The 23,948-nt window shown below is 39.7% G+C and overlaps 1 protein-coding gene across 3 annotated transcripts in view; it reads right to left on the bottom strand.

Annotated features, from left to right (window-relative positions):
• Positions 1-555: 555 nt before the first annotated feature.
• LOC137383942 (AMP deaminase 2-like) overlaps positions 556-23,948 on the bottom strand; it is a 194,206-nt gene continuing 170,813 nt past the window's right edge. For all 3 annotated transcript variants that reach the window (XM_068057371.1, XM_068057370.1, XM_068057372.1), the window contains exons 17-18: positions 23,379-23,489; positions 556-11,259 (exon numbers count right to left, since the gene is read on the bottom strand). In XM_068057371.1, the coding sequence (XP_067913472.1) occupies positions 11,056-11,259; positions 23,379-23,489 (315 nt within the window). In that variant the 3' untranslated portion in view covers positions 556-11,055. The remainder of the gene's footprint in view (positions 11,260-23,378; positions 23,490-23,948) is intronic.

The raw sequence follows: 23,948 nt of genomic DNA, 5'->3' as shown, positions 1-23,948 counted from the left end.
TGTCCTTCCTCTTTAAATAATGTGTCATTTTCTCAAGATGTTTTCCATTGAATATATCAGCAATTCAACAAAACAGCAGGAACTGCATTGATGTAGCTATGTTTCTTACCCAAATAATGCCCTTATTCCCATTATGATATACCCACAAGAATAATGGAGTTAGAGAGTCACCCCTAATTTAATTTTTCATAAAACAGTGGACTATCCTAGCAGAATTGAGCTAACTTAGGAAGATACTTGTGTGCAGCTAATCCAACGGTACAAAAATGCAACTGTTTACATTTTTGTTAAAGAGACCTTGCATCGATGAAGTGCCATTCACGAATTCACAATATCCCAAAGCACTTTAAAGCCAATGAAGTATTTTTTTTTAAAAAAGTGTAGTCACTGTAGGAAATGCAGTGGCCAGTTATTACTGCTGGTGAATCATTCCTCTGCCATTTTTAATGGAGGAGTCAATCAATTAAAAACAAACAATGTGACTTTGTGAAGAGCCAACTGGACACGCAACTCTCAATCTGTTGTACAATTATTCTTCAAACTGCATATCAGAACTTTTGAACAATTCTTTTATTGCAATACTTCAGCATAATTACATTTTCAGCAGTGTCAATTAACAAGCAGTTGCATTACAGTGCAAAACTAGCATTAATATACTCAAACAGATGGTATCCAGCAGATCAAACAAATTATAGAAATTCTCATTTACCATATTGTTACAGAGCATTCAAATACTGTGAAAATGAATATAGGCCTGTACTTTTAAAAAAATTCATTCATAAATGTGGGAATCACTGGCAAAGCTGCCATTTATTGCCCATTCCTAGTTGCCCTGAGAATGTGGTGGTTGTGGGTCTTCATGAACCACTGTAGGGGTTTGATACAACTGAGTGGCTTGCTCGGCCACTTCAGAAGGCTGTTAAGCATCAATCATGTAGGAGTGGTATATAGGCCAGACCGAGTAAGGAAGAAATATTTCCTTCCTTAAAAATCATGAAACCAATTGCATGTTTTTTAAAATTTAGTTTTAAAAAAGCTGGTGTAATCAGTTGCAGGATTTGAACTCAGTAACTCGATTACTAATCCAGTAGCATAACCACCACACTACCCAATCTTAGATGTAAATTTTCAGGCTGACAATCAGTGTTTTCCATTTGGTAAGATCTCCATCTATGCAAAATGGTTACCAAAATGAAATGTTTCAGAGCTCACGGCAATCTTTCCATTGTTTGAATGGCAGAGTTTCAAATCTGGTACTTCAGATCTGGGGCGGCACAGTGGCGCAGTGGTTAGCACTGCAGCCTCACAGCTCCAGCAACCCGGGTTCAATTCTGGGTACTGCCTGTGTGGAGTTTGCAAGTTCTCCTTGTGTCTGCGTGGGTTTTCTCCGGGTGCTCCGGTTTCCTCCCACAGCCAAAAGACTTGCAGGTTGGTAGGTAAATAGGCCATTATAAATTGCCCCTAGTATAGGTAGGTGGTAGGGAAATATAGGGACAGGTGGGGATGTGATAGGAATGTGGGATTAGTGTAGGATTAGTATAAATGGGTGGTTGATGGTCGGCACAGACTCGGTGGGCCGAAGGGCCTGTTTCAGTGCTGTATCTCTAAACTAAACTAAACTTCATACATGCTTTCTGACAGTTCGCAGTAACAACAGGTACAGGCGTGCACACGTTATACTTTAGGACCTCAACAGTGGATTTATTATAATTTAGTGTCATGATTTTCTGGCTGCAAGCATGAAATTCTAGTATGCAATGCACTGGGCAGTAAGGGGGGAATTTATGCTGGTTGCACAGTTACAAGTCCATCACAATCTGTACCATAATTACATTTTTGTGAACTGATTTCAAAGACCATCAAAACCTTTGGAGATGTATGCCTACCATTTAGGCAAATTTGGCTTGATGATATGGTAAATCAGAATTTTTAAAAATTGCTTTCCACTTGCATTTGAATAGTTTTTGCATTTAAATCAGTATTTTTAGATAGTCAAGCTAAGAGTCAACATCTAGCAACAAGAAAAAAAAAAAGCAAAATACACTGTTGGCTTTAAACCAATTGTAAAAAGTAGCAAAACACTGACCAGAGCACATCAAGGTGCGCCTGTCATGGCTGGAACAGTTAATACACAGCATAGTTCTTACAGGTGAGAGTTAGCACTTCTGTGCAGTGAAGTACAGTGTATTATATTGTTTGTATGGAACAGTAAACAAAAATGTTGAAAATGAGGCCAGTACTTTGCAATAACAACTATAGGTACTCAATAGGAAGTATTTAACCAACACGACAGTTGGTATTAAAACAAGTATTCAAGTCTCTTAACAGTATCATATAACCTATTTTGAATAATTCTGCTGGCGATATCTATGACCCAAAATCACATCAACATCACAAATTACTTTTGGATAGAAGTCCAACAACTGCGAAGGTTTAACAACTGGATCATGGGCCACCAATGTGGTGCAAGGTGAAGTATCACAAAAATACTACCTGCGTTATACCAGAAGCGCTGAATGGGACCCAGAGCATGAGGTTGCAAAAGAACACACAAATAAAGCACTTCACCTCCCCTCTTAACCGCTCCAAGGCTTTCATTAGTCAACAATTCTCACAATATTAAACATATAATTCAGTATATAGCGGAGAAAGCAGTTATGTGCAATTTAAGTAACACTGCATACTATGTAAAATACTAAATGCCTCTATCCCAGAAACTTCTCACTGCTGCTGCCACTATCATAGCTTCAAAGAGAGATCAAAGAATTGCAAACCACAGATAATTTGACTCAATTTCTTTTAGCGTTCTATTGACAAAACACCTTAATGGGAAGGCGAATCAGGAATCGAATGCTGACACATGTATCACAGCAATAATATAACCATATGGCAGTAATGCCATTTCTAAGCTTACCCACGACAGGTAATGTTTCACAGAAATGGAACTACAATGGTGATAATCTGCAGATATGCCCCTTTCCTGTGGGCAGTTACAAAACCTGTTCACATTAGAATCACCAATAGAAATTGTGGTAAGGGGGAGCAGAGACCCAACTCAACAAATCTGACAATATAGTTTCCAGAATAGCGGGAAACCGGTTGTTTTCTTCTGTGCTAAAGCTATTTCAAGTTTAACATTTATCACAGCCAGAAATAAAAACTTAAACCTTGTGTCTTTGTTTACAAAACTTGTTGGAACTTTATAGACAAGTTCCTCTCCTTGCTCAACAAAGGTTCTCCTTCGTATCAGATCAACTCACTATTCACTTGTAAAAACTAGATAACAAAATCAGTGATGTACAAAACATAAAACTTAAATGAATATCACAGTCCTTGAAATAACAGGAGTAATTTTAACCTAACTGGCTTGGGCAAGATGCCAGTTTCACACCCCACACAATATTACTCTCTGCTGACTTCAGCGCTAGGTAAAGTCTAAAACCAGCATTACCAGATCCCGTGGATTTTCTGATGGGTGGGACCGACTAAAATTGCCCTAAATGTATCTCGAGAGAGTCAGGAACCAAGACTTAAAATCAGACTCAGAATTCCAAATGAGTCCATTCAATCACGATTCAAAAGATTTCTAAAACACTATGGTTTATTTAATGAATACAAGCTTATGAGTAAACTATAGTGTGAACAGTGCAAGTTAGGTGAGTTGTTCATCTGCAAATTGTTTCAACAGGTGGTTTATATTCTGATCTAGTGTTTGTAATAAGAGTACTAAGATTTTTTTTTAAAGCATTTTCATACCTAAGAGAAATACTGTGCATAAGCAGCACTATGTAATTCGCAGTGGAGTATAAATTATGAACTATCTCCAGTGGAACACTAGCAGCCACCTCGGATATTTGGCTGATCTTCAGGTAAACAGTAAAGGAATAAGATCTTTACAAAGCAATTAAAACACAGCAGCCCAAAGTCAAACATAACACAGTAGATGATAAAGACTAAACTGAGTATTTAAAAAAGGTCGATGAAAATTCTAAACTCTTCACGTTAACTGACCAAATTACTAACAGCAAAATTTAAAAAACCTGACTAATGATCCCTTTAAAAATGTTTCAAAAGGTACTGCTTCCCCTGCTCTGAGGACTATTGCAATAACTATACTACACTTCTACCATCATTTATTTTAAACTAGTGTAATATATATTAATAGAAATAACTTGCTTTTATATAGTTCTTTTTTAAGTCAACATCTTGAAGCTCTTCACAAACAACCTTCAAGTCACTTATTTTGTAGGCAAATGTCACAGGCAATTGTGCACAGCAGAATGCTACAGCAAATCACATGTCTTTCATGAGGTTGAAATGTTGGCCAATATACAATGAGAATTTTCTGCTCTTCTGAATGTTTCCATGGGCTTTTAGGCTCACCTAAATAGGAGAATGGCCCTTGGTTTCACATCTCATCTGGAAGGTGACATCTCCAACAATGCAGCAGTCCATCAGTACTGCACTGAAGCATCAGCCTAGATTATGTGCCCAAATCCTGGAATGGGACCTTCTGACTCAAAAGAGTGCTACCAACTGAGCCAAGCTGAATTTATAACATTAGTAGCATTAAACATAAAGAACACTGAATTTTAATAAAGGATGCAATAACTGACAGAGGTTGAAAAGTGTCATGATAGTGGATTTGCTTCTAATGAAAGCTCTTTAACTTTAGATCAACTGATATTAACGAACCTGACTGGCAGACCTTAAAAGGGCATTTCTGAGCACCCCACAGCCCAAAACCTGGCTATCAGGTCTTCTTCCATCAGTCTCCTCCTGCATGGAGGTGCTGATGCTTCTCGTTTCAAATAGGAGTGACATATCTACCTAAAGCAAAAAAATTAATGTCTAGATAAAAAACATACATATGTATAACTCCAGCATTAAGTTATATTTTGCAGCACAAATTTAATTTTGAACATGTACAATTCTCATGAGAAACTGACAAAAGTTTCAGTCTTTACATACTAATTTTTCAACATAAGTGTACTAATTTGGATTGCTTGAAACAAATTTAATTGTCTTCAAACATTAATTGTATTAACACTGCCCGGATGACAATCTCTACATTTTGATCAAATAAGGACAGTACTTTGATTCCATATATTTATATGCAGCAAAATTGATAAGTGGTCTGTATTAATTACACTCAATATTTTATATTTAAAAAAAATTCATGAGAATGCCATCTGTCCATAAACCTGTTCTCACGATTTTCAGTTGTCAATAACTCCCGTTCAATTTTGCTATGTCAAGTGTAGCTGCAAACTCTGGTCATAAGGTGGTTTTGCGGAGAGATTCCTGCAGTCTCTTGCCCACTCTATCCCATCTTTGTATATTAAAAGTCAACTGACCACAAGGACCAACACAGGTAATTAACTAGCTTGTATTTTTTTTTTTAAACGAACAAAATTAATATTTTAGATAATTACCACTAATTCAAATGTTAAAATGATTCAACTTCACCCAAAAAGGGATTAAGGGATTCTCTGATATGCGATACCCAGCTGTGCATACTCCAATGTTTGCCAGTAAGGGCATGATTCTCTGTATTGACCTGGATATTTTGGTGAGTTCATTTACTTTCTGTGTGCACTGTTCCATGCTCTTTGTGAAGCTCACAAAGAGTATGGAACAGTGCACATAGAAAATAAATGAACTCACCAAAATATCCAGGTCAATACACAGAACTGTTAAACACAACAGTATTATGTAAATTTGCATTAAATTAGGTGAAATAGTGTCCACTCTCTGATAATGCCTACCATTCCTCACAAATATCTCCTGTTCTCCAGTGCACATCTCTTTCCTTTTGAAAGCATTGACTCTCTTACAGGGGTACGGTTCTACCAGGTAGAAGGTGCCTTGATACTTTGGTTAAGTGGTCATTATTTTTGCTTCGACGGTGAGTGTTAGAGCAATATGATTGTGACAGATGATGGGAGAAATTGAGGGGGTGGTGGGGGAAATCAGCCAGTGCTCAGATCAATGTGTGGCTCTTGAGTGAGGAGAGCAAATACACTGCCAGTAGCAGTCACGGTATAGTCATCAGAAGCAAGAACTCCCCCTGTGAATCCAAGGATGCTGCAACTATAATGGCCTTACTGTTGCTCCATCTCAGCATTCTTGGGATTGAATTTGGAACATTCCTAGTCCGTATGGCTCATGAGGCACTGACAATACCTCTCAGCCATAAGGAAGCACAAAAGGAAACTTTTGATATTGGGCAACTTTTTCCACCCTAATTTTTCTATTGTACCAGTGTAGGCAATTTTCTTCAAAGCAATACGTTTGCTGTAGATACCTGACATTAGTATATAGGATGCCAGACAAATAGGCCAAGGTACAAATATCAGTTTAAATTTACTCCTTTTCTAGAGGAGGCTTTGTGCTCTACAATATAGGCTTGACTTCCTTTAGAGCTGAATTTGTTCTGTTTGGATTCTGGATGCTAAGTACTGACTGGAACAGAAAACCAGAGTGTAGCCTTTTGACATGACTACCTATATCTTCTTGCAGAGGAAACCCACCATAATGCGAAAGAATGAGACAAGGAGCACCATTTCCTAGGCTGTACAAAGCAAACTGCTCAACTAATAAAGTCTTGACCGATCATGATCTGAGCCAAATCACAAAGCAATCATACATTGACTGGAATATCTCGTAAAACTAGAGACAGAAGGAAAAACTAAATGCTGGAAATCTGACATGAAAACAAAGGAAAAAAGTTCTGATAAAGGGTTACACTCAAAAGATTAGCCATTTCAAATGTTAACCAATCTGTCCTGCATTATCTGGTTTTAGTCTAGAAAAGCTAATTTGACTAATCTGGTTTTTAAAAACATGATGAATGCTGCATTTAGAGCAGAGGTTTGACCTGATTTGCAATACAGTATGAATCAGCTCCGCTCACTAATTATTTTTAATTCTCCCATTTTATTGCAAAACTACATCACCTGGTGAAGATTCACCATTTTCTAACTATAAGGGTGTTATCAAGAAAGTACAATGAGGAACTGTGACACTTAGAAGTATATGCTAATCTTTAACGTATTGAAAGATATAATTTCATATAATGGATTTAAACAATCAGCTAATCGACTACAATGGGAACTTCCTGAGGTGAAAAGGATTTCAAGGCCTGCATCAGAATAGCCTGTAGTGTGATAGGCAACACTGGCTTTAAAAAAAGCTTGTAAAATAATGTAAAATGTATAAAAGAACTAAAATTCTAGTCAGTTGGGCAGTGATTGGAATATATCCTTAAAACTGAACAGCACTGGCAGAAGCTGTTGAGTCCCAAAGTAAAAGGGCATCATAATCATAATAAAGTGGTGGGCAAACTGCTTCCCCATCTGTTTGTCAAATGCATGTAATTCATGTTGTGAAAATACCATTATATTGGCCTTCTGCCTCCTGTGTAGACTTCAAAACATGCAAATATTGAACATTAGATGCACCCAGGCTTTTTCAAGAAATCACTCCCAGTATTTAAGATCAGGATTAAAATTGGATACCATGGGTTTGGGCTTATGATTTACTTACCAGCAGGGCTGTTGGAGGTGGTGCTGAGGCTAGGTGTCCGTGAGAATAAAAAGGAATATGAAATCACATAGTAATCTAACTCGTCCTTCCCTCTTATAGATTGGTTATAGAGCACCTTAGCAGAAGACTGGGGCCGGTTGTCTGTCACTCACATAGTTGAGGAATGGTGTGGGGCACCTGAAGAGGGGAGTGAGTTTTTAAAAAATATTTTACATTTATCAATTCGGACACAGGACAAGTTAATCTTACAAAGAGGTGGCTTAGAGAATATTCAAAGGGCTCTGTATAAAGTCTAATCAGTGTAGAGCAACTTTTGACTTTGTTCAAATGCACAAAAAATATTTTTGTACAGCTTAGAATCACAGAATAGCACAGAAAGGTCATTGAGGCCATCAAGTCTGTGCTGATGTTTTTTTCTCTCCCCACAAGCCACCTAATTTAATCTCTCCCACTAAACTACACATTTTGTTCTGACAAAATATGCATGGCCATTGCCTATTGCACTAAGGTACAAGTTGCACTGTGATTATTACACTATGCCTGGTGTCTGCAACCATTTGTGAAGACTATTTCTAACCATTGCTGACCCATGAAGATCCAAAATCAGTTAATCATAGACCCAGTACTATAACATGACTGTCAGATAACAGACTGATTTACTGATTGTAAACTGAATAATCCTTGACCCACACTGGACACTGTGCTTCATAGTGCAGTAATCTCTTGTTGGCTGTCTTTTAGTAATACTCAGAAATCCCACGTGTCCCCAAACATAAATCTGACTATTTTCCTTTTAAGCAATAAGTCATACTATAGATGCACTGATGTGAAACTGCTTGTTTCTACTAGGTTACAACAAGCAAGTACAGTTGTCTAGTATTACAAGGCTGCAACAGACAAGGACTGCAGCAGTAGTGTAAATCACATTGTAAAATCCTGTTATCCCACACTAAAATAGTCACAGCATCCCAACATTTACTTTTTTTTTTAACAACAAATTACATTTGTAAAAGCTAGTTTTATAGCAACAAAAAAAAAGTCCAAAGATGTGAAATATTCCTCATGTAACACCATTGAAACAAACCTGCAAACACTGAGGCAACTATTTTATTTCCTTTCAGAGCAGTTTCTGAGGATATCCATTAAGGATGCCTGTAATAGAGGCAATAAAAGATTTGTGAGTGGTATAAGGATGTAAATAATACTGAAGGGTTCTGATGCCCTGTACCAGAAGAGCAAAGCATCTACAGTTGAACCCGTCCATACAATAAGAATTGTACGTTACATGAAGATACACACTACAAAGTATATATGCCATTTACAACAAACCTGCAAGTAGCCAAAGCAAATTTTAAAACAAGCTTCAGTGAAAAAGCTGGATTTAAAAGCCAATGACAATTGGACCAAACTTAGTTTGTTTGTACTCTCCACTTAGAAAAGCAGGATATTCCTCTTGAAAAACCTCTGGCTCCAGGCTTTAAGCAATTAGCTAACACCAGGGAGATCAACAGCCAACCCAAGAACACGGTGCCCATGCACAATTGCTGTCTGAGCTTCATTTCCACAGTAGTTAAAACAAAATTACCATCCAACAAGGCCAGATGCAACTTTTACAAAGATGTGCTTTTCTACCAATATGGCACCCAGGGATGTTGCTTTTTGCTGCCAAATGCAACATGGTCATGATATATGCACTGAGGTGATGTAGGTAGACATGGGATCATTAAACATAATGTGTACATCAGTGTTTAACAGGAAATTACTGTGGTGTAGTGGCAGTGTTTTACCATGCAGCAATTCCCAATGCTTTCAATAATCATCAATTGCATGAGCAGCAAAGATGTTAAGCTAAACTAATGTAAATACATCTCCATCTTCTGGATGAAGCTGATAACATTTGCCTCTGCAAAGCTATCAGGAAGCGGAATACTAGGCTCAAACGCTGAGCAAATGTACAAACAGCGATTCAATAAAAGCAACTTCATCAGCAATACTAGGCAACTTTCCAGCATATTTTAAAAACAGCCTACAGATAACTGGATGTAATATACGAATGAATTAATAAACTCAAAATTGGGCTCAATTTTTTTTAAATAAGGTGCATTATTTAGCACTCATACTGAAAATCACCTAATTCTGTGAACACTATCACATGCAACATATTTAGGACAATCAATCTAGCACTCTGTGGGTTTAGAGTTGCTTAGAATACTTTAAGATAACGGATGTATGAGGCTACAGGCTGACCAGCTCCACATTAATTTGGCCCTGGACTAGATACTGTAACCCACACCTGATTTATAAATAAGATCTAGATTTTTAAAAATATATTTGTCCACTGTAAAGGCAAGGGGGAAGCTTCAAGAGGAGGTCAAATTCAAAATACAACTTAAGAATGTTTCAAGTCTCAGGATGTCCCAAAGCACTGCATAGATTCTGGATAATCATTGTTATTTTGTAGGCAAATGCAGTTGCCGAATGGAGAATGACAAGCTCCCACAAACGAAAAGATAAATTACAGTTAATCTGTTTTTGGCGATGTTGGGTGAGGGTTAAATGTTGATCAGGATAAGGCAGAGTACCACCCCATTCTTCTATTATGTCCATCTGTTAATGATCAGAAATTAAAGTCAGTTTGAGGTCTCATCTGGAGGATGGCACCTCTGAAAATGTAGCACTCCTTCAGTACTGCAATGAAGGGCTATCCTAAGTAATGTGCTCTTAAGCCGGGAGTGGCGCTGGAACCCACAACCTTCTGAATCAGAGCCAAGAGCGCCAACAGTCAGCCAAGCCTGAAATTACCATCAGACTGCCGATAGGAAGAGAAAAATAAAACTGATTGCTCACAATGCTCATGAGGACACCCCATTCAACAACAAACATAGATAACTTGAATGTTCACTGGACTTCCATCAGCTAATAAAACCTATTCAATTTCTAAGTATCCTAGTCACATCATGCTTATGGGAATACCTAACATGCTAACTTGTTACTGTGTCATTTTTTGAAAAAAATGCAATAATGGAAAAATTGAGACAGTGCCTGAATTTTACTGGTCACTAAGATGGATGGCTGCTAAGGCAAGTTTTACTGTACAACCATAGCACCTCTTGGAATGCAAGGAGGTAGAACTTTCGAGAATAAGCCAAACAAACGGACACAGTCACAGGATAAGCAATATGGTGTACGTGTTACTGCCCAACCCTGGACAACTCTGACATTCAGGCTACAAGGTCGTCCAAAAGAACAGGCAACTAGATTTAAATAATTCACAGGTTATTGTAAAACAAGCACAACGAAAGGTAGAATCTGTTGTGTATATGTTAGGGTACTAAGTTTTGAAATTGCTTCAATTTCAGATGCTCCGAGTAACCATCATGTGTATTAATAATATAGGTGAGGGTAAAAACTGCCAGATGCTCTAGCATCATGTCCAGCTGACAATGGTTTTAACAACTCTGGCCTTCCATGCGAAGGCTTTCATTCACTTAACATAAAAGCAGCTCATCATGATTCAGATACTGGAGTCATGTTTATGGAATCATTCTCCCACTGTTCTGCGGTGATCAATGCCTGTGTAATCAAGTTCAGCTCTTCACACAGCGTTTCATAGCGGTAGCCAACCCGGATATCCGGAACATTAGTGCGACGGATATCGTTGCCCTCTATGCTCTCCTTTTGATAGTTTGGTCCCAACCAGTAGCCCTTCACCTGTAATGTGAAAACAAAAATAGCAGTATTCATTTAAAGAAAAGGATCTTATAAAAACAGCACAGAAAAACTAAAAATAACCAATTTACACAATTTGAATCATTAGTAAAACTGCTTTACTATTTCACAGACTGAAATTAAGGTCATAGGTTTTGTCCTTGTTCTGTGCAGTGTTATTTGATCTCAGCTGGGATGATAGTAGGATCATTTTGAATGGCTTGTGTCTTACAGTAGGAAAAGAAAAAAAAAATCACAAAAAATAAAACAGGTTCTCATCCATGAAAGTTATCCAGTCGCAATTGCACTCTGTGAATGTTGGGTCAGGGTTCAGTTGTGACAACAACTACAGTCAAATAACTTGCCAACACTCATCGTCTGGGCTCACACATGAAGCATGGCCAATTGGGTCGAAGTGCTGGAGCCAGCATGAGTCAGATTCCACCTAAGTAAAGTGCCTAGGCTCATCCTGTGGCTGAGATTGGTATATTCCCAAATGTGGGACAGTGGTGGTCCTGAACACTGATGCTACAATATAATGAACTACAAAAATCCCTTGCCCTATCCAAATGACATTTCCTAGCCCAAACCATTCACACTTTGGATAATTTTGCATCGGCCGAAGTATTTCAAGGGGGAGAAAGAAAAGAATTCTTTGAACAAGCGACCCTATTTTGCCCAATGTTAGGTCAAATCTAGGGTATTGAGTAATTTATCAAGTGTGCATCGTGCTTGTCTGTGTTTTTCATTATACAGTTAGAACAAAATAAAAGCTGCAAATGTGAAATGTTCATTTTGATCAGACAATACATCAGGACTAAGCATGTGAATCAAGCTCTCAGGCAAATTAGGAGCTGCACTCGTTAAAGTTGCAGCTTCAGCCACAATTGCTATAAGCAAAAACAGTCAACTTGACCCGATCTGTTGTAAGAATAGACTTTCCATGTTTAGAACACTTAAAACAGTTTTGTTCTGTGGTAATTTCTAAAATAAAACCAGGCACCAAAAGCCTCATTTTCCGTTTCATAAAAAAAACCTCAAGTTCTATTCCTCCCTCATGCCACCACATTGTCGAGTCTTCTGACCTGGAGGCACTGGTTAAGGCTCTCAAATGAATTTTCAACAGGACCAAAAGAAACATAAAAGTTCAAGCCATGATCCTTGCCTCCAACCCCATAATCCTATTGCTTCCCCCCACCCTCCCTTTAACTACATCACTTTGAGGCCATGGCAAACAATGGCAACTCTAAACGTGTATCATTCTGTCACAGCAACAATAGCTAGAATGACTGATTGGGGTGTCACAATGTAACTTAAAAAGCCCACTTTTTATTTTTGGTAAAACTTTTTTTAAACAAACACAATGATTCTTCTAAGCACTCAAATCCCTTGCACTTCAAATAAAAACACCCTTTGTTAAATGCCTGAGTGAGCTGCCCAATTAGGCGAGTAGGATTGTACAGGAATAGGTTTCTCTGCATCTGCCATCAATCTCACTCCATGATCAGCTGGCATGAAACAGAACTTCAATTAGGCCAGTTTTAAAGTCACCGTTTTAATACCCAAGATGGAGTGTCTCATTTCTTTTTCCTTAAAAGCCTGGGTGAGAATTGGAAAAACACATCGGCAACTCTTGCTTACAGTCACTGGCTTACTTTGTAGATTATCAGACTATAGAACTGTCATACAGTTTAATGATTATTGGGAATAGATACCCAGGAAGAGCTACAATGCCATAATCTAATAGAGGGGTTAGAAATACAGAACATAGGAGCAGGAGTAGGCCATTCGGCCCTTCGAGCCTGCTCCGCCATTCATTATGATCATGGCTGATCATCCAACTCAGTAACCTGTTCCTGCTTTCGTCCCATACCCTTTGATCCCTTTCGACCCAAGAGCTATCTCTAACTCCTTCTGGAAAACATACAATGTTTTAGCCTCAACTGCTTTCAGTGGTAGCGAATTCCACAGGCTCACCACTCTCTGGGTGAAGAAATTTCTCCTCATCTCAGTCCTGAAAGGTTTATCCCGTATCCTTAGACTATGACCCCTGGTTCTGGACTCCCCCACCATCGGGAACATCTTTCCTGCATCTACCCTGTCAAGTCCTGTTATAGTCCTAGGTTCAGATGACGTAAATGATGAGCAGGTTATTACAGCTATCTGATATTAGATTGCCATCTCAATCTTACTACAATGTCCAATTTTTAAATTTATACAGGTTCAATTTTATTGAAAAGTTTTGTTGCTTTTAAGTAGGCAGCAATGGGAAAGGACTGGGAATTAAGGGGTTATTTGAAAAACGTGAAGTTGCTTGGCGGGTAATTGCATATTCATTTCTTTTTTAAGGTAGGAACCCATTAATATCGAAACCAAATGCATTAAGGAAATGATACTGACTCTGGTTCCACTGTCTGTGCTGGCCCTGTATTTAAAGCAGCCCACTCGGTCTTTCTGATTCAGACAAGAGTATTTACCCCACAAGGATTCCAAGCTGCATTTAAAGTATTGAACATTAATGCTGAGCAGCATTTTGCGATCTGAAGCTATGCACAAGAAATTAACACGTTGCAGAAAACAGAAATACAAATTTACCAATTAAAAATACATGGAAAATGAAGAATTGAAATAAAACAAACTGAAAGATTACTTTGGTTAGTGGTTTAATACTCAGTATCACTAAAGGAAACATTAGAAATGATAAAGCAAGGTCATAAATAAAAGAAAACAAATGATGAAACATTGTATGCATCTTATCTGGGACATTCACAAATGGTCCTGATGGCCAGTTACTAAATATCTAGTGGAACAGGAGGCTGTATGATCACACTAACTATACGAACTGATGGAATAAAGGAGCTCCCTGTTTTCCATTTTTGTACTGCAGTTCTTGTTGCTGAATTGCACATTTTAAATTTCCTATTACACCAATCTTAAATCTGTTAAAGTTTGGCTGTCATTAGACAACCAAAGATACTTTGAATATAGTCATAAGATGTACAATAATAGTTTCTACTTGTTTTTAAGTTTAAAAAATACTGTACTTCAGCTTCTCAACTTTAAAGAAGAACTATTAAATGTTGCATTTGTCCAGTGCCTTTCACATCCTCAAGACATCGCAAAGCACTCTATAGCCAATGAATTACTTTGTGGAGTGTGGTCACTGTTGCTACAAGCTTCCATAAAGCAAAGAGATAAGTGGCCAGTGAATATGTTTCATTGTTATTGGTTAAGGAATAAATATGGACCAGGACACCAAGAAAACATTCCTGTTCTTCTTCCAATAGTACCATGGACTCTTTTGCATTCTAATATCTTACCCAATAGGTAAGATAAGATCCAAAAGATAACTTTCATCTCCGAGTCAGAAGTTGTGGGTTCAAGTCCCACTTCAGAACTGGAGCACAAAAAAAGTCAAAGCTGACACTCCAGTGCAGTACTGAGGGAGTGCTGCACTGTTGGAGCTGCTGTCTTTTGTATGAGATGCTAAACAGAGTCTCAGGTGGAATAAACGATCCTATGGCACTACGTTGAAGAACAGAAGGGGAATTCTCCGGGATGTCCTGGCCAGTATTTACCCCTCAATCTATATCACAAAACAGATTATCTGCTCATTAGCACATTGCTGTTTGTTGGAGCTTGTTGTGTGTAAATTGCCTGCTGTTTTTCCTACATTATATAAGTGACTACACGTCAAAAGTACTTCATTTGCTTAAGAGCAATTTAGGACGTCCTGCGGTCATGAAAGGAGCTATATAAATGCAAGTCTTTCTTTCTCATAAAACTCGGACAACGCAGCATAAGACCATAGGAATTGCTAGACAAGAAAATGACTAAACTCCATCTGGTTTAACTTCTACCATCTTGCTAGCCACATGATTATCATGATTACTTATCAATTAACCTACAACTGACCCAGATACAAAGTGAGAACCTTCCCCCACGCCTCCAAAGTAGTGAAACACAGACATCTGTTCCTCTCAAACTTGCTATATTTATATTTACCATATGTCAGGTTTCAAATTATTCATATACTCGCAAAATTTTGGGCCAGAATTTGCTGTAGCAGGGCCACTATTCAGACTTGCCTCTGCACCGTTCAACTCAAAACACTGTGGCGCACAAAGTTGAAGTGTGAGCTGATAATGGCACAGCAAGGAAAAATCTGAGACCTGAGTGAACAATGAGATGAAGGATTGGGAAATAATCACAGGAAGGACTGAGAAAGAAGGTGAATTAAAAAGGGGGAATTCAATGTCTAATAAGGTACAGAAAGAGAAATAAAGAGAGGGAAAGAACAATAATCGGGGAAAAATCAACAGGCATTTGGAAAGGTTTGAATTAATTTAGGATAACCAACATGGATTTGTGAAATGCAGATTATGTGTAACTAATCTAATTGTATGTTTTGAAGTAAGAGAAGGTTGATGAAGGGAATGCAATGATTGTTATCTATTTAAATTTTAAGAAAGTGTTTGACAAAGTACCACATAAAAGGCTGGTTAACAAAATTGAGGATCATGGAATAGGAGGGTCTGTGTAATCTTGGATAAAAAATTGGCATAAGGACAGAAAACAGTGAGCTGTGGTAAATGGTTATTTTTCAGACTGGAGGATGGTAGACAGTGGTGTTCGCCATGGGTCAGTGTTAGGACCGCTTCTTTTTTTGATATATATATATTTGGATATTGCAATACAGAGTCACATTTCAAAAGCTGCTGATGATATCAAACTCAGAGGAGTGGCAAACAAACAATAATGATGATACAAATTGACTGCAACAGGACACAGATAGGCTAACAGAATGGAGAGATAGGTGGCAAATGGAATTTAACAGAGAAGTATGATGTGATACATTTTGGCAGAAGGGATGGGGCGAGGCAATACAGACTTAATGGCACAGTTCTAAAGTGTGTGCAGGGACAGAGGGACCTGTGATACAAAAGCATCGATCTTTGAAGGTGGCAGGACATATTGAGAGTGCGGTCAGCAAAGCATATGGGATCTTGGGCTTCATAAATAGAAGTCTTGAGTACAAAAGCAAGGAAGTTATGCTGAACCATTATGAAGCTCTGGTTAGGCCCTGACTAGAGTACTGCGTCCAATTTTGGTCACCATACTTTAGAAAGGATGTGAAGGTCCTGGAGATGGTGCTGAGGTGATTTACCAGAATGGTTCCATGGATGAGGGATTTTAGCTACAAGGTTAGGTTGGGGAAACTGGAGTTGTTCTCCTTGGAGCAAAAGAGATTGCAGGGAGATTTGGTAGAGGTGTACAAGATTCTTACAGGTTTGGATAGGGTAGACAAAGAAAAACTGTTCCCATTAGCTGATGGTACAAGAACTAGAGGACACAGATTTAAGGTTTTAGGCAAGAGATGTCAGGATGATGTGAGGAAGAACTTTTTTATGCAGCGAATGGTAAAGACCTGGAACTCGCCACCTACAAGGGTGGAGGAGATGGAGACAATCAATGATTTCAAAAGGAAATTGGATGGGCACATGAAGGAAATAAACTTGCAGGGCTACGAGGATAGAGTGGGGAATGGGACTGACTGGATTGCTCTGCGAAGAGCAAGCATGGACTAGATGGGCGGGATGGTCTCCTCCTATGCTGTACATGACTTTGATTGGATTGAGAAACAGACAGATACAAAAAGAAAAAAAAATGGAAGTTTTATAATCTTGCTGAAAAATTCAAAACCTGAAGGAATAAAGCATTTTTTAGTACCAATGAGGTCGGTTGCCTGTAATTAACAATTATCAGGTGGTTAAAAAGGTACTTATGCTATCCTAAATATCTGCAGTGAGTTTAGTTCATCTCTACCTTGCAAATGTGCCAACTTCATGACATTCAGTGCATGTCAATAGTGAGGCAGACAGCAAAATGCTGTTTCAGTGCGGTGGCATAAGTCAGACAGCAACCTTTGGATATTCGCATTTTACCCGCATCTGCTCCTCACCTATGTACCATTTATGGATTAATAATAGTGTGTGCCATTTATGCCTCAATTATTTTAACAAATTCTATCTATTCCATTATTTTCTAAACAAAATCTAATTTGCATTTGAATTAATCAATACTATCTGCATTCTTCATGGGCTGAATTTTACACCAGCTGTGGGGGGGGGGGGGGGTGCGGTGGCGTAAAATGGAGCCTCTTAATGGCCACCTATGGGCCTTCGCCCACCTCCACACGGATTTTACGTGTCACAAGCGGGCACCCTAGACCCAAGAGAAGCCGGCTGACAAAAGCAGGTGGCTCTCGAAAGTCCCTGGGGGGGGGGGGGGGGGGGGGGGGACACCTCATGATCGGGACCCTGTGCCCGATGGAAGGCCGCCCCTGCTATCCCAATCATGCCCAACACGCCCCCCCCCCCCCCAATCGTCCACCCTTGCCTCGCCAGGGACTGACTGATTACCCCCGGTGAGGCAACCAAAACGTACCTCCAGGCTCCCTGAAAACTTTTCTTCATGCTGAGCTGTAGTCCCAGCAGTGGCCACCGCTCCCGGTGGCGCTGCTGGGACTAAGAGCTGCCGGCCCTGCTGACTGGCTGGCAGCTCTATTAGGCGGGACTTCCTACCTCAAGCGGGTGGAAGTCCTGCCTCAGAGCAATTGAAGCCCAGCGACCCGCAAAATGCAGACCGGATCCCCAGGCGAGGCAGAAGCGGGTTTGCCACTGACTTTTCAGTTGGTGGCTGGCTCCCGTCCACCTAGGGTAAAATCCCGGCCCATATCTTTAAGGAGTCTGTTACATAGATTTACCACTTGCTCATTTCTCAAATACTGCACAGAATTGTCTAGATTATATGCTCAAATCCTAAATTGAAGCTTGAACCTACAGCAATCTGATTCAGAGGCAAGAGCCCAGCTAGCAATTAAGGTGTCCCCTCCTCATTTATTAGGAACACACGACAACGTAGTTCTGAACAACTGATTCAATTACAGGATGCCAATTAGACAAATCTAGTTTCAGCTGAATGGCATCCCTCATTCCTGAAAAACACCCAAATTAGCCATGCTAGGAATGGATAAATCATACAACTAATTGACTTTGAGAATCAGTCAATATTGGAGGTTCCAAATTCCAGCCATAAAAGAATACAGTGAACTCTCTTGCTGTTCCATTTAAATGGTAGTTCACAAAGTTGTTTTATGGGATATACAGGAGACGATCGATTTTCACTGTCCCAATTACCAAGGACCTGGACTTGAATTAAGAGTGGGTTTGGTAAAATCTCCTCCTGGTGGCAGACAGATAAATATTACTGAGAAGAACCTGAACCCAATTTTTGTTTTGTTCTATAAAATAAATTTTGACTTATTTTGGAGTGAGACTTGCTCAAACAGATTTAAAAATATAACCTATTTTGATGGGTTTGAAATTGGCCTCAGTCATTAGAGATTATGGGCTGCATTTTATGAGTGCGCCGCAAATCTCGACGGACTTCTGGCATGGATGCGCTGTCGCTGAGCCCCCGTGATATTTCGCACGGGAGCTGATGTAGATGGAGGGGGCAGAGCGGCCGCCCCCAATGATATAGAGGGGCCACCGCTCTGTCCCCGGCAACAGCATCCACCGCCATTTTTAAAGAGCTTCAAGCCCATCAGTGACATTTGAATATTTAAATAAAAGCTGGAGGCCCTTTCAACACCCCCCCACCCCCGAAAGTTTTTATTTAGGGTCTGTGGCCCTAAAACACTTTATTGCCAATGTACACGTCCGCACCCCTCCCCCACCCCCAGCAACCTCGTTACCTTTGCCCTTCAACCCCTTCCCACCATCCCCGCAGCCAATTAAAAGTTTTTGCACCGCTCCCACCCCACCCCACCCCCCCCCCCCCCCGATAATTTCACTCCTCCCCCATCCATACCAGTGTTACGCCTCGGAACTCCAAATGGAGTTGCATTTTACTGGTGGCGGCAAGGCCTTGGTGTGGCCCTTCCCCGCCGCTCAGCGGCGGGGTCTTCATTTCAATATTAAAATTACATTAAAAAGATGCAAACCAATTAACCTTGTCCAGGTGGCCATCACATGTCGATATTCCAGCCACTGGCCGGAACTCCCGCGCCTCCGAATGGAGTCCCGAAGGCGCAGGAGTTCCGGCCAGTGGCTGGAATATCGACATGGGATGGCCACCTGGACAAGGTTAATTGGTTTGCATCTTTTTAATGTAATTTTAATATTGAAATGAAGACCCCGCCGCCGCCACACCAAAGCCTTGCCGCCACCAGTAAAATGCAGCGGGGCCTTCTCAGCGTCAGAGGTCGTGGCGGTCCTCTCCTGGAAGAATTTTCTGGGATCCCTGCCACGACCCCCAATGCCGGAGGGCTCATAAAATTCTGCCCTATAAGTCTTGTTTCTAACATTTCCCTAGTGTTAAAAGCTCTATTTGAATTGGCTTAACACTAGTGAGAGGATTTGACAATTCAGAATGCCACCCCAAGCAAAAAGAAAGCTAGTCAATTCTTACTGGGCTAGATTTCTATTGGTTTTGCCATTGTAGCTTCAGTTACAAAAGAAATTGCTCCTGAAATGTACCTTTGAAGCACCTTGCAAAGCTTTACCACGTTAAAGGCTCCATATAAATGCAATTTGTTGTTGTTGTAAATACATTAGCAATGTTAAATCAATTACTGTGTAGTCACAAGGTAATTTTTTGCTAGTATTTAATAATTCTGTACTTTATAATCCTGTGTCTCTTAAATTAGCCATTATGGCCAGTAATAACCATGAGCAGTGTTACAGTCAAATCTTCCCTTTTGCTGTATTTAACTTTATTTTTTAAACTGATGTAGGGGGGGGGGGAATATTAATTGTATTCAATGTTTTTCAAAATGCATGTTTTGACTTTCCAAGTCATTATCTTTTTCTCTCCTTAAAAGAATTATACACGGTGCAAGTAAACAGGACTTCGGGAATGAACAATTTCCTTTAGGAAGCTATCATCAGTTGAAGTTTCCGTGCACTGCTGAATTACTTCCTGAGAAAAGTATGAAGTGAATTCAGAAAACATCTGTCATTTAAAACAGAGAGGTAAATAAACTGAAGATAGGAACAGCAGATAACAAATACACATTATCCTAGAAGGTAAAGTAGTGGTATTTTAAAATTAATAAACCCCCAATGATTACGCTACACTGAATGATGCACAAAAGTAACAAGCTCATTACAGTCACACTGGGTGGATTACCAGATGCAAAAGGACAAGCTATAACAAATGTATTGCAAGATAATACCCTGCTGCTTATATGTGGAATAGTCCGTTCGAATGTGGAGATATGTACATTATATTTAAAACCTAAAACAACCCAAGTTAGATTGAAGGGTAAAGTGGTGCATTTTCTCCCTATTGCATCTCCCCTATGTAAGCCTCATGCCACCTGCCTGTTTGAATGACCTAACTCAGACGGTAGATGCTCTAGAACTTGCTCGAACTCAGCATTACAATAACAAACACAATGTGGAAGTATTTCTTGCCAGTTCAGCTAGGGATTCTTTTCCCCCATCTGTATTTTCCTCCGCTGTCCCGCTTCCAGTAGGAAGTGACAGATGTCTGAATCCGCTAATATTTAAATTGTTTTGGAGAAGAGGCATAATATCGTTCAAAAACCTGACGTGGGACGCAAGGAGCACTTGCAGGAACAGGAGGACCACTGTTTAGTTCAACAGTCTTGTTTATGGAACAAGTGACTGACTGCTAAGCTTCAGTTCTTTGGGGCAGCAACCACTCTGCTTCCAACATCTGATCGCTGAGTGGAGTTCAATGACTTATATATAGGAAAAGCCAGAAAGACACAGCACATCCACCAGCATCTGAATAAAAGGACAGACCCCCTGTTATTTATCATTATAGACGAAAACAAACAAGTTGTGCATTTCCAAAATTGCATTTTTATTTCAGAATTCTAGCATTTGCAGGTTTTTAAACAAAAATGTGGGCATAGTCACTGTTAACCCAAATAAATTCCCTTCTGTTGAAACAAAGCTTTTCTCACTTTAACTACAAGAGTGGTTCCAGGTGAAACTGTATTAGGTCAGTCATATTGCTGTTTCAACAATTTTAACAGTATTTAGCCAAGCTCCAGAACTGTACATTCAGCTCTGCAATTAAATGCAGATTCTGTCTTTTCCCAGAAAAGTAACTAAAAATGTGATTAGCCATTTCTTCTCTACTTCCCTCATCCATTCTTTAGGTTCTCCACACAATTGCACACCTGACAGGTAAGATGGTTTATCTTCTACCAAGTCTCAGTCTCCAGCCAGCCACTGGGATATCTTTGCAGTTACTTTTTCCACAGTTCTCTGTGGACTATCCAACAAGGCATCATAGCACCAACAAGCAGTGTCACCTATGGATTACACCCCAAATCCTCCTGATATGACTATAGCGAATACGAACATGCGAACATATGAATTAGGAAGAGTAGACCATTCGACCCAGCTCTGCCATTCAATAGGTTTATGACTGAAATGATTACTCCACATTTCCACCTACCCCCGATAACCTTTTACCCCCTTGCTTATCAAGAATCTATCCATCTATCTCTGCCTTAAAAATATTCAAAGACTCTGCTTCCATTGCCTTTTGAGGAAGAGAATTCCAAAGACTCACAACCCTCAGAGAAAAAATTTCTCCTCATCTCTGTCTTAAATGGGTGACCCCTTATTTTTAAACAGTGACCCCTAGTTTGAGACTCTCCCACAAGGGGAAACATCCTTTCCACATCCAACCTGTCAAGACCCCTCAGGATCTTATATGTTTCAATCAAGTCGCCTCTTACTCTTCTAAATTCCAGTGGATACAAGCCTAGCCTGTCCAATCTTTCCTCGTAAGACAGCCCACCCATTCCAGGTATTAGTCTAGTAAAGCCTCTCTGTACTGCCTCCAATGCATTTACATCCTTCCTTAAATAAGGAGACCAGTACTGTAACACAGTACTCCAGATGTGATCTCACCAATGTCCTGTATAGCTGAAGCATAACTTCCCTACTTTTGTATTCAATTCCTCTCACGATAAACAATAACATTCTATTAGCTTTCATAATTACATGCTGTACCTGCATACTAACCTTTTGTGATTAATGCATTAGGACACCCAGATCCCTCTGCAATCTCTTACCATTTAGATAATAGGCTTCTTTTTTATTCTTCCTGCCAAAGTGGACAATTTCACATTTTCCCACATTATACTCCATTTGTCAGATCTTTGCCCACTCACTTAATTTATCTATATCCTTTGTATAGCCCCCTTATGTCCTCTTCACAAGTTACTTTCTTACCTATCTTTGTGTCATCAGCAAATTTAGCAACCATACCTTCGGTCCCTTCATCCAAGTCATTTATATAAATTGTAAAAAGCTGAGGCCCTGGCACAGATCCCTTTTGCACACCACTCGTTATATCTTGCTAATGAGAAAATGACCCATTTATGCCTACTCTCTGTTTCCTGTTAGCTAACCAATCTTCTATTCATACCAGTATGTTACCCCTACACCACGAGCTTTGATGTGGCACCTTATCAAATGCCTTCTGGAAATCTAAGTACAAAACATCCACCAGTTCCCCTTTATCCACAGCACATGCAACTTCCTCAAAGAACTCCAATAAATTGGTTAAACATGATAGCGCCTTTCATGAACTCAGGGCATCCCAAAGCACTTTACAACCAATTAAGTACTTTTGAAGTGTCATCACTGTGTAGGAAATGCAGCAGCCAATTTGTGCACAATGTCCCCCAGCCAGCAATCTGATAATGATCAGATAATCTGCTATTTGGCTGAGGGATAAATACTAGCCAAGACACTGGGGAGAATTCCCCTGCTGTTCTTCAAAATAGTACCATGTGATCTCTTGTTTCCCACTTAAGAGGGCAGATAGGGTCTTAGTTTAACATTTTATCTGAAAGATGCATCTCTAACAGTGCAGCACTCCCTCAGTACTGCACTAAAGTTTCAGACTAGATTTTGTGCTCAAGTTTATGAAATAGAATTTGAACCCATAATTTTCTGACTCAGAGGTGAGAGTGCTACCTGCCATGGCCGACATCTGATTCAGCATAGCTAAAGTACTTCTGCAAAATCCTAACAAGATGAATCCAGCATATTATTGCCAGTTACCTTGTGAGAGAAGCCACTCATTAATACACTGTTGCGTGCCAGCTCGCACATGTCACAGGAGCTCAACTTCCACACTTGCGCAGCAATACTGTATTCTTCCATCAGTGGCTCCTGAGGAAAACATAGAAAGATTAAGATCAGAAGTAGTGCAGTTCACTCTCTGGGTCCAGCACTGTATGACCACTGGCACAGAACTACATAGAATAGAGCCAATAAAAACAAGAAATGCTGGAACCACTCAGCAGGTCTGGCAGCATCTGTGAAAAGAGAAGCAGAATTAACGTTTCGGGTCAGTGACCCTTCTTCGGAACACTTCTTCGGTTCCAGCATCCGCAGTATTTTGCTTTTATTATAGAATGGAGCCAAGTCAGCCAAATGACTCTAGTCAGTGGAATCACTGAAGCACAAATTACATTCAAGTAAGCTGAAAGATGAGATTACCTGTAACTCAAGAAACTTAAAAATGGAGCTCTTGTGGAAAAAGGCTATGAGCAAATTTCAGTCTTTCTCGAAAACTCTGCAGTAAACCACCACCCATTCTTATTACCAGTCATATTATCAGAAATAACA

The sequence above is a fragment of the Heterodontus francisci genome, chromosome 25 (genome assembly GCF_036365525.1).
Source record: "Heterodontus francisci isolate sHetFra1 chromosome 25, sHetFra1.hap1, whole genome shotgun sequence".
In the NCBI taxonomy this organism is placed as follows: Eukaryota; Metazoa; Chordata; class Chondrichthyes; order Heterodontiformes; family Heterodontidae; genus Heterodontus; species Heterodontus francisci.
Note: the sequence above shows the minus strand (reverse complement) of the source record. Positions and strands in the feature narration are given on the sequence as shown.